The 12244-nt window shown below is 46.0% G+C and overlaps 1 protein-coding gene across 1 annotated transcript in view; it reads right to left on the reverse strand.

Annotated features, from left to right (window-relative positions):
- The window catches only part of SEMA5B (semaphorin 5B), a 113625-nt gene that overhangs the window by 12426 nt on the left and 88955 nt on the right, over nt 1–12244 (reverse strand). Inside the window, exons 5-9 of the mRNA XM_025052168.1 lie at nt 5914–5976; nt 5441–5539; nt 4703–4916; nt 3735–4020; nt 1316–1451 (exon numbers count right to left, since the gene is read on the reverse strand). Coding sequence (XP_024907936.1) covers nt 1316–1451; nt 3735–4020; nt 4703–4916; nt 5441–5539; nt 5914–5976 — 798 coding nt within the window. The remainder of the gene's footprint in view (nt 1–1315; nt 1452–3734; nt 4021–4702; nt 4917–5440; nt 5540–5913; nt 5977–12244) is intronic.

Genomic DNA, 12244 nt, shown 5'->3' on the forward strand with positions numbered 1-12244 from the left:
GAAGGGGAAGTGCAAAGGGGACTGGATTATTTGAGTGTGGATAACAAATGTCCTGTGATTTTATGCTGTTGCTGTAGGTGCCCCCTCGTGTTGAGCCAAACCCTGCCTTCCCTCTCCTGTGATCCTACCAGCTCAAGTTCTTATGTCTTCCAAACCAAAACTGAAAAGCAACTACCATTTATGGAGCACTTACTACCTCCTAGGCACCGATTCAGGTGCAGATCAACCCTCACGCATATCTACTGTCTACGAGGTCAGTGGAATTATCCCTACATGCCAGATAAAGAAAAAGTAACTAGAGGAGGTTGGGTGACTTGCCCAAGGTCACACAGAGAGAGGGCTATATCTGGGTCAGGGCAAATCCTGAGGGCTTTCCCTGCTCCATACTGGCCCTGGGCCAGAAGTTAGGTAGATATGAAACTCCACCATCTGGATTATTTGAGTGTGGATAACAAATGTCCTGTGATTTTATGCTGTTGCTGTAGGTGCCCCCTCGTGTTGAGCCAAACCCTGCCTTCCCTCTCCTGTGATCCTACCAGCTCAAGTTCTTATGTCTTCCAAACCAAAACTGAAAAGCAACTACCATTTATGGAGCACTTACTACCTTCTAGGCACCGTTTCAGGTGCAGATCAACCCTCACGCATATCTACGAGGTCAGTGGAATTATCCCTACATGCCAGATAAAGAAAAAGTAACTAGAGGAGGTTAGGTGACTTGCCCAAGGTCACACAGAGAGAGGGCTATATCTGGGTCAGGGCAAATCCTGAGGGCTTTCCCTGCTCCATACTGGCCCTGGGCCAGAAGTTAGGTAGATATGAAACTCCACCATAAGCAGCTTCTTCTGCTCCATGGCTTGCACTGCTTCTCCATCGCAGTGCTGGGGATGCTCATACTACCCAGGGCACCCAGTGACCCTATCACTGCTGGCACTCAGAAACCCTCCAGGCTTAATACCCACGCTGGATAGGCTGCAAGCAAACTCCAGCTGAAATCCTCTAATTCTGGCCAGATAGCTCATGCTTGCTCTCCACTACACTTAGTAAAGCTGAGGTCCCATCTTCCTGGTGGAGGGTCACATTTAGAGATGGTTCAGAGCATGCTCCCTTGCTCTGTGTCCCTCCCACTCTCCACTTCTTGCTATGCAGACTTAGAAGTTATCACCCTCTTAGGGTACCATTGCAGACCCCTCAGATGAGCAGAGACCAGCAGAGACAGGTTTGGTGTTTGCACTAAGGCAGTTGGGAATCAGCTTGTGGCATGTAGTCTGGGGGAAGGTCATGTGGGCGGAGGGGGGGAAAGGAGGAGAAGCTGTACCTGGAAATTGGGGATGGGATTGGTGATGGGGAGCCAGGCAGCCCTGGGGTTCTCTTGGTAGCGAAATGGGCCATTGAAAGCCTGGGAGATGGCACTGAGGTTGAAGGCGCAGACAGCAGAAGCGGCAATGCTGTTTCTGAAAGGCAAGAGATAGCCGATACTGTCCTATCTCCCTCCCTCAAATAGGCCTCGTCACCCTCCTTAAACCCACAGCCAGCTGTCAAGGCACGGCCTGGCACAGCTCCAAAGCCAATTAAGCACCTATGATGAGCCTGGTGCCTTCCTCATGATGGGAGTGTCACTGAAGGAGCATAGTCCTCATGCTCTGGAAACCCTCTGGGAAAGCAAGACCCACTGATGAGAAGCACTGGTGGGTTCCTCTGTGTTACTTCCTCATCCCCTTTCCCTCTCCCATGGGAGGGTCAAATAAAGTCAGTGTTGTTAAACATTTTATCCACGGCCACTGTAAAAAATATATTTTATATTACAACTCAATATAATACACATATATGCACACACACACATCTGCAATGAATTTTCATGAAACAATACTTATCCTTACTAAATACATTATACTCTGGTATTTTTATCCCAGTCTATTCTGTTTCATTTATTTTACTTTCTTTTTTTTTTAAAAAAAAGAGCTAGTTACCAAACTTATCAAATCACTGATTTATGCCACAGCCCGCAACTCCCTGAGTCAGATGACCTGAATGACCCCTTCAGTCACAGAGCCTGACATTTCTATGAGTTGATGCGAACAGTTCGGAGATGATACCACTACACCTAGCGGTTCTGTGTTCTGCATTCAGTCCCACCCCCAAATGTGTCATTTCTCTCCCCATCTTCCTGGTCTCAGGCCCCTTGTCTCTCCTGGATGCTCACTGTCCTCCTGGCTGGCCTCTCTGCAGACCACCTAGTCTCCTGTAATCCATTCTCCACACAGCAGCCAAAGTGCGTGTTTCAAAATGCACATCCAGGCTAGTCTCTGGCCTGTTTCAAGCCCTTCAATAGCTTCTTGCTCTTAGGATAAAGATCAAAACCCATAAAGCAAACTACAAGGCTTTCGGGACATGATCCTCCCTGTCCCTGCCCTTCAGCCTTTTCTACTGTCTTTCTCTTCCTCACTCTCCAGACTCCTGTCACACTGGTCTGGCTCAGGTCCTTAAACATTTATTTCTTCTGACCCAAAAGCTTTGTCTGTGTTGCTCCCCCAGGCTGGACCTGTCCTTTCCCCTAGTTAATTCTTATTCATCCTGTGGACATTGCTTCCTACAGGAAGCCTTCCCTTATCACCACCCCTCCATACCGTTAGAGTCTGTTTCCCTGCATGCTTCCCTTTCCCTTCATAGCATTTATCTATCACTGTGTGTGTAAAAACCACCCTCTCTAGAATGTGAGCTCAAGGGCAGAGCCAGGTCTGCTCTTGCTCTCTGGTACTCCCCACCTCCACTGCCCAACAAGCACCTGGCATGGAGAAAGCACACGATGCATAAGCTATTTACATTCTACACTAATGTCGTCATTTCCCCTTAATGCCTCTCCAGTGGCTCCTGCCCTTTGCTCACCTTCTGGTGCTGATTGCTAAGCCGGTCACTAAGTCCCAGCTGTCTGGTCTGTGCTCCTGGTCTGTGTGAGCTATGCTGCATGTCTGACCTCCTGGCTTGGATGGGCTCTCTGTTCCTGCTTCCCAGATTTACCCTCATCCCTCTCAGACTGGCCTTCCTATACCTAGCCTGGCCCTCGACCAGTGCCTGCTACCTGGGTCCCAAGGTAGGCAGTCTCTATGGCTCATGTGTTTCCGATGTTCTTACAAACCCTGCATAGCATCCTGTATAACAAATGCTTTTTTGTTTGTTTTTGTCTCTGCCGCCCATTCAGCCACGAGAGGAAGCAGGAGGAGGGCTCATGATCCCTGTGAGGGCTACCCTTCCTTACACCTAGGAAACAAGACGGTTCTAATTCCCCGCCTGTGTTCTCCAGTGCAGTCAGGATTGCCAGAAGACTGCTGGTTAGGTTTACCTGAGGTTGGAAGGGACAGTAAGGAACGCGCCCTTAACCTCCCCGATAGGCGGCTACCAGACCCTCCCAGGGCTGCCATCCCCTCATCCGAGGCAGGCTATTTCACTTTCATCACCAGCAAGTTCTTCTTCATGGAGCCACAATCCACCTCCTTTTATTTCTTCTTAGCTGGCCTAGGTTTGCACTTCCAGCAACCCAGAATAAATGCTGACTACTGCAGAGACAGCAAGTCACAAAATCCTCAGATGACCCAGTACAGAAGGCACGACAATCCCATTTTATAGAAAGAGAAACAAGGTCTCAGAGAGGGACTTGCCCAAGCCCACAAGGCTGCTGGGCCAGATCAGAGCATGTCCCCAGCATCACAGGGAAGGGGTGGCAGAGGGCAGGTACTCACACGTTGGTGGTGAAGACCCCGTAGATGAGGTCCTGTTCAGGCAGGTGAAAGGCACTCTGCAGCTCGTTATAGTAGAAGGGAACCTCGCCTGGGCGGGAGCAGTTGAGCCGTGCCTTCATGAACGTGGTCCATGTGTCCTCCAGCAGGAAGCGGCCCCCCACGTCATTCTTGCACACACGAGCCACCCGAGAGTACACCGTGCGTCCGCAGTCATGCTCTACCGCGTTCTCCCGCAGAAAGAAGTATGCAAACAACCCAATATCATAGGCTGCCACAAAGTTTGGCTCTGAGGGGCAGAGAGAAATCAGGGGTGGATCAGGCCAGCAGGGAGGAAGTACTCAACTACCTCCGTTTTCTCAGATGGGCATCTGACAACCCTCTGCCAGCTTGGTGACCTGGGGCCTCTAACTAGCCCTGTTCCCACCTCCAGTACAAAGTGCAATTATAATAATAGTTAACGTGCATTACCGAGCACTCGCTGTGTACCAGACACTACTTCGAGTACTTTATGTGGATCTGATCCTCTTGACAGCCTGTGAACTAAGTATACAGTTAGCACCTTATCACACATGAGAACGTTGTGGCACAGAAAGGTCAGTACTTGCTGAAGGCCACACTGCTAGTCTCTGGAGAATCAGCGATTTCACTCCGAGGGGCAGGGAACTCATACCACTCGCCCCCCATCTCTTCTTTCCTGTAACCTTTCCTCCAAATCAATTCCTAACCCTTTCTCTCCCCTCAAGCTTGCCCTCCATCTGTTCTGGGTACTCAGGACATCTGTGATTTCATCCCGAGTTTATCTCTGACATGCGATGGTCCTCGGGCAAACACACGCCCCACTCTGGGCCTCTTGATAAAGTGAATGTGAGCCTTTCCAAAGACTGGGCAGGAAGGAGGATTGATGGGGGTGAGGGTGGGCTGCTGGGTCAGAACCAGGGCAACTCCACCCTTGGGGCTGTGCCCCTTACCATTGAGCCACTTGGAGTTATACTGGGCAGTTCGAAGGGGCGGCCCACTGCCCAGGCTTCGGTAGATGGCGGGGTCCCGACCCGAGAAGTCGATGACTGTGGCTGCATAGAGCTCCCCCTGGGAGGAGATGACAGCTGTGGAGTTGTGGCGAGGGTCATAGGGGCAGCGGGCCACGCCGTTGATCTTCTCCATGGTCCGGCTGAGGTTCCCCACCTGGGGACGTTGGAGAGAGGGTGGCACTTTTCCCTGAGAACCAGGGGCTACCTGTTCTTTCCACCCCAGAGCTATTTCCTCCTGGACCCCTGGTCTCTGTGGGCCTCTCCCTCTCTCCAGACCCCTACTCACTGCCCACCCCACAGTCCCTCGGAGGGAGTAGCCACCATGGAGAAGGAGGTTGTGCCAGGAGCTCCATCTGCCTTTAGCCCTTACATCCTAGTCAGGACTCTCCAAGGTAAGGTTGACTGACAAAACACAGGCCTAGTTAAATTTGAATTTCGGTGAACAACGAATATTTTTTTTTAGTATAAGGATGTTTCAAATCTTGCATGGGACATCCTTATACTAAAATATCATTTGTTGTTTATCTGAAGTTAAATGTAAACGGGCATCCTTTCTCGTTTGGGGGTTTTTGTTATCGTTGTTTGCTAAATTTGGCAACCCCACTCCAAGACTGTGTGCCTGGGTGAGAGAACCTCTTGGTGTCCCCTTACGACTCCCCACCCCACAGCGCCCCACACCTGTCTGCTGGAGCATACTGGGGAAAAGGCATTGGTCCCACACATGAACACTTTCCGGCCAGCGACAATCAGGACTCGCACGTAGTTCTGACACTCCTCCTAAAGCAGGAAAGGGAAGCAATAGAGGGACAAACGCTCCAGGCATGGTGCTGGGTTTCTGTCCCTCACACCACCATACCACACATATTCCAAAACACTCTTCTGTGTCCCAGCTCCACCGTGCTCCAAAGTTCAGGTTGCGTCTGTGGACATCCCATGCCCTGCACCTACCTCCCTTCCAGTCCATCTCACTGCATCACTGCCCTCTCAGATACTCAGAGCTGATCCTCACCTGCACAGGAGGCCCTGGCTCATCCAGACTGGGCCTCTGTACAGGCAGCCTCATGCCCACACCATGACCCTCCATCCCCCAAACCAAAAGCCTCCTCCTGGCTCCAAGCCAGGCAGGCCTCCAGACCACCAAGGCCACATACCTCAGTCTTCCCTTTGCTTTGGCAGGAGCGGCGTGTGTCCTCGTTGGAGGCCCACTCTGTGGCCTGTGGGAGGAGCACACAGACATCACATGGCTGTGCCACTCGCTGTCAGGGCAGGCAGCTGTCAGGGCCTGGAGTGGACAGGAAGCTGGGAAAGGATCAGGGACAGCCTGCAGGGTAAGGATTCCTCTCACTGGACCCAGAAGGCTGCCCTATCTCCTTACCGAGACCTTTAAGGAGCGGACATCCCCTTAGCCCAACACCCTGCCCACCTGCTTGGGTCAGGGGAAGCTAGAATAGCAGCTTCCTCATGCTGCATCCCCATGCAGCTCTGTCCTAGGAACTTCCCAAACCTTTCTCCCCTGGGTCAGCCAGGGAGCCGGAAGTGGCCAAGCAGGACCTTCAAGACCACCCCAGGTCTGAGTGAGAGATAGGAAACGTGACGCCATCATGTACTAGACGTCCCTTGAAAGTGTGGAAGGCAGGGAGGCAGGAAAGGCTAGATTTTGCAAATCTTATAGACAGGATATCTATTTGATTTTTCCACTTCAACCCTGCAAAGTGGTTTTTTTTTTTTCTTAGATGAAAAAACTCAGGTTCTGTGTGACTCGCTGTTGGTATGCAGTAGAGCAAGGACTGGAACTCACATTACTGATTCAAGGGCTTTTTTTTTTTTCTTTCTTTACCCAACCATCTCAAGGACCCAGGACTTTTACATTCCTAATTGCTCCCATCTCCCCCCAGCTCTGCACTGTCTACTTCACTTCTTGTTTTCTTTGTAGCATCACTCATGCTCCACGTGGGGTAATGTGTTTGGGAATGCAGCTTTTACTCAGGGACCCAGAGGACATTATTGTTTCTAAGTGCCCATGGCACTGAGGGCAGTTCCCCACCCAGGATTCCCCCTCTATTTTGTCTCTACTTTCTGATGGTTCCTCCTAGCCTCTGAAAGAGCAGCTGGAGGGAGATGTGATATCCTTCAGGTCCAGGCAATGTCAATAGCCCTAGCATGGGGCTCGTTAGATATTTCTGGATCACATGTATAAACATGAACTGCCTACCTGTCCTTGGAGAGGGAGGGAGCCCTGAGCAAGCAGCTCTCCCATCCAAACGGGGAAAATAAAAAACCCACGTGTGTGTAATTTCTAACAAAGCTCCTTCTAGCTGTGAAGTCATTGCCTGCAGAACAGGGTGTGGGAGGGCAAGAAGGGTGCCAGAGAGAGAAGGCAGGGCTGCTTTCTGCTTTCCAGATTGCAGCCCATCTACAGCCCCGAGACGGTTGCTTTGCAGGGCAGAGAGAGTGCTAACTTCTGCAGACTCTGGATTCAAGAGCTGCGTGACCAGTTTGATTTTGCCTCCATCAGAACTATGAGCAGAATGGGCTTATCCTGCCATGCCAGGCCTGGGGCTCAGGCCTCTGCTCCTAGACATTAGGGAAGGGCAAATGACCCCTGGCATCTAGCCATATCGTTGTGGGGTTCATTTGGACAGAAACAATGGAATCATTGTCATACACAGGGCCCCATCAGCTCCTAGGCTGAGCCTGATGGGAGAGGAAAAGAGAGACATAAACAAAAAACCTCAGAGTGCTAGGGAGCAGAAAAGAGCAATGACAACAAACACTGCAGATGTCCAGGCCTAAAGCTCCACACAGTGGGTGGCTTCGCGGGGAACGTGTGGGTCAAGGGCCTCACTGGAGCCTTGGGGTCTCTGAGCACAAGGGCACTTTGAAATAGTTGGCCTTGTCCCTAAGGGAGTGGGAATCCCACTGCGGGGGCAGGTACGTATAATCAAAAGGAGTCAGATAAAGTTACACTGGGCTAACCCTGGGACAGGCATTATGCCAGGAACTTGACACACCTTCTGTCCTCACCACAGCCAGTGAAACATAGCCTTTTGCTCATTTTACGAGTGAGGAAAATGAAGCTCAGAGAAGTTGAGCAATATGTCCAAGGTCAAAAAGCCAGTAAGCAACAAACCCAAGATGCAAACTCAAGATGAAAACCCAGACAAACGACACCAGAGCTCAGCTTTCTGTACTGCATCCTGCAGCCTCTCGCAGTGAATAGATTTCTCAAACCGAAAGCTAGAACATATGGCCTGAAAAGAATATGTATATTTATAATGATAACGGCACAGAATGAGCTTGAGTCATTTTATTTTTATTTTATTTAAAAAATTATATTTATCTAAGTAATGATGCACAGAGTTGAAAAAGTTAAATAGTATGAAAAAAATTTTTTTTTAAATCCCGCAACCTACTCCTCTCACACCCCAACCCTATTTCCCAACGACGACTACTTTCAACTCTTTTAGTTGTTTCTCTGTGTCTGTGTTTTTCTTCCAATTTCGCAAAATTATGTATCCATCTCAGACTTTTATCTTCTGACTTTCGGTTAGAGAGGTAAAAATTTTTTCCCACATACCCAACTCTATTCTCCTCTCCCTCAAAGCACACAGACATTTCCCCTCTCCTCGTCTTCCCATTATAATTATGTAACATTAATTATTTAATCTTTTAATATGATAGATTTTAAATTAATTTAACTTAAACTAATACTTTAAAATCAACATCAATATGAATATGTAAAAATTGTTCTCTGCTAACGACTAATCCCCTAGATTTCACTGAATGTAAGACACCATTGATTATAATGTGAATCACCACTAAGGAAGAATGTATGCTGCCAAACTCTTTCATTACTTAAAATTTTAATGTAAATTTATTGACAGTATTTTTACTCAGACATATATTTTTTATCATATACCAGCCTTATGCATACAAAGAAGAAAAATGTAAGCAAAATTAAGTATCCTTAAACCTTCTTCGAACTCATAGTTCATCTCTTCTGAATCACTCTTCTATTCAGTTTTCAGTGCTCATTTTTGTTGTTGTTGTCGTCATTTGTTTGCTTGTTTTAGAGCATCATTTTTTGAACCACCCAGAGTGTAAGTGATATAGCAATTCTTAAATAGTATTCCACTCTGGTCTCCAGAATTGTCTTCCAAGCTATCGACCCCATTCTGCAAGTTCGGATGCTGGCACTTTCTTTATCTTATCAGAAGGTATTCCCAGAAGATATTCTGACAACCCAGGAACCCTATTTCTTCCACATATGATCCTAAAATGGTTTGTAGACTCAAATGTCAACTGGTTGGTGTTGTAGAATCAAAACACCAGGAATAATGACCGAGTTCAAGCATAGGCAATGACAACTCCATCAAAACAGCAGTCTGGCTGACAGAGACTATAAGATGCCTTCAATAGAAAGAAATGGCCTCATTTCAGACTCATTAAAAGTGTGAAAACATGTGCATCTAAAATCAAGGAAATATGCCTCTTCTGAGAAGGTTTCCTTTCTTGATCAACTCTTGGGTTTTCCTGAACTGAATAATCGTCTTGATTTTCTTCATTTAATTGTTTTGTAATTCAAATTACTAATTTTTCCCCAAATGCCCAACAGGTGTTACAAATCCCTCTCGATATCATTTGCTAAATATGCATACAAATGGTTCAGATAATATATGAGTTCTCATCCTCTTCCTCCTGCCTCAGTATGGACTGGTTGCCCTTGAGGCCTCCTAGTTGTCCATTAACCTGGGACTTATCTTCTCTCCTTTACTCGCTGATTCTCATGATTCCTCCTTTCTTGATTTATTTGTTTATTTTGGTGGAACACATCTCCAGTATCTTCCTATGAAAAGGAATATGGTAGATCAATTTTTAAAAATTCTTGCATCTCTGGTTCATTCTATCTTCATACTTGATTGACAGTTTTGATAGAGAATTCTAGGATGAAAATAATTTTCACTCAGGATTTTAAAGGCATTTATTCAACTCCATTGTCTTCTAGATTCCAGTGTTGCTATTCAGAAGTCTGATAAAATTCTTATTCCTCATCTTTTGTAGTGACCATTTTCTTCTTCTTTTTTCTTTAGGCCCTAGAAGCTTTTAGGGTCTTCTCTTTAATAACAGAAGCCTGAATTTGACACTGACATGCCTCAGTGAAGGTCTCTTTTGGGAACTCGGTCAGCTCTTTCAGGGTGAAGACTCATCCTCTGTTTTGGCAAATTTTCTTATGTTATTTTGTCATTAATTTCTTCCTCACCTTTTCCTCTGTTTTCTTTTTTGCAACTCTTATTAATCCAATATACCATTAGCCCTTGTGCACTGATCCTCTCATTTTCTGTTATTTCTCTCTTTTTTCCATGTCTTGTTTTTGTTGTTGTTGTTCTAGTTTCCGGGAGAGTTTTCTTCAACTTTATCTCTTAAATTCAAAATGTATTTCCCCAGTCACATTTTTAATTTCCATAATTTTAATTTATTGTTTTATAAATAAAAAATATTTTTATATCTCCGGAGAGTCTAGTTAGTTTTTTCTAATTAATTTTTTTAAATGTTTTCTTTTATTTCTTGCATCATCCCTGTTCCTTACAGCTGCCTTCATTCTGTTTGTTTGTTTTGATCTTTGTCTTCCACTTTTTAGGCCTTCCTCGAATGTCTGATGATTTGGGGCTCCTTGTTTATATTTGAAAATAAATCACTAACCATTTCACACTAAAAGGAACCAAGACTTCTTAGAGAAATGGTTGATTCCAGGTCTGGCGTTAGGAAAGTACAAGGTAGGCCTGAAACATTTCCTTACACAAAATAGCAAGGATATAATCCAAGGTGATTAGTGTCATCAAGTCAAAGCACCCAGGAACCAACTTGAAGAAGACCCCGATGGGCAAAAGATGGGTAGTCATAAAAGATAACCGCAATGATAGATAATAACAATGTTTTAAAGCCCTAAGTCTATAATAATAAAAATAATAAAAGAATAAAATTAATTGGTCACCATTGATAGATACTAACAAACTAGCTCATTATTTGAAAACTGAGTATCAAACATTTATCCTGCCTTTCCTATGTGACTGTATCATTGGGTAACCAAATAGTGGATGAGCAGTTTCTCTTTGCAGGAGTAGTCCAGCTAATACATTGTAACACCTAAAGAATTAATAATCTGAGAAACAATCATCAATGGCTGCTAACTACCTCCCCCCCACCACCAAAAAACAAAACAAAACAGAAAATCAGATAGTATGTACCTCCATTAAAAAGTATACAATAACACTTATGAAGTAATCTTGCTGGAATCTAAACTAAATAAAGTCTTTAGCTCTAACAATCAATTTACAGATGATACAGAGAATAGAGGAAAATGTTAAGTTATACCACTTGACTTGCAATCAGCAAAATCTAGACTGTGGGAAACTCTGTAAGACAAGTAACCAGATTTCTTCCATAAATAAATTGCACAGAGAAAGAAGGAGGAGAAACATTTTTCTAGCCCAGACCCCATCAGTGCCCCCATCTTTCCTGTACTTTCCAAATCTGGAGCCTCGCCTGTTGGGTTTTTAAAGACAAGGTCTTAGTCTCCCTTTGTTGGAGGAGGGGTAAAATGGAGAAAGGGATCACTGTGTGGGATGGGACAGGAGACCTGGGTTCTAACTTCTCAATTTAGAGAATTTCAACCATTTCCCCCTTTTAGCATTGTACCTCATCCTCACGTTCCATAATGCCCCCCAACACCTCAATTTAGGAGCCATCTGGGGGTCTGCTTGCTTCTCTGTCATATCCCCCTCTGTAAACTATTTTGCTTTGCTGAAGTAGTTAATGGTTCTATCCCCTCTCTATCTCCCCAGAATATATTTAATCTTTTCTTCATTGATGTCTCTTTTGTTCTCTCTTGTCATTGTGCATCTGTACCATTTAATATTTCTCACTGTCCTTTTAGCAGGGTTTTGTGAAGGAGTGGAGATAGACATGTATGATCAATCTGCCACATGTAATGCTTTACACTAGGACTGTCCCAGAAATTCCAGGCGGGCAAAGTCTAGTAACAGAGTAACTGTGTGGTTTTTGGCTGTGGAAGAAAGCAGGTAGACAGCCAGGAACCGCATAATCTCCTTGTAGACTCAGCAATAACCTTAGATATCAGAGACGATGGCTGAACATTAAAACATCTTCTGAGCATTAAGTCCACCGCTTAGCAGAGTTCAGATTTCAGACAACTCCAGAACTGCCAGACTAACTTGGAGAATGTGGCCACAACTAGAAGAGAGCTCAGAATCACCCTCAGCGTCTGCCCAGGTTCAGACAAAGCCCCATGTGCATTCTGCTGCATATGTGCACAACTGCCCCCATTTCTGCACTTTCTGGACATCTGGCAGCCCGAGATCATAAATCCATTGCAGTTAGGCCTCCAGCCACGTCACCCCCTGGCTGCTCACCAGCTCCTAATTGCCAGATCCAAGTTAGCTCATTACATAGCCCCCTGACACC

Source organism: Pteropus alecto, unplaced genomic scaffold, assembly GCF_000325575.1.
Source record: "Pteropus alecto unplaced genomic scaffold, ASM32557v1 scaffold251, whole genome shotgun sequence".
Taxonomy (NCBI): Eukaryota; Metazoa; Chordata; class Mammalia; order Chiroptera; family Pteropodidae; genus Pteropus; species Pteropus alecto.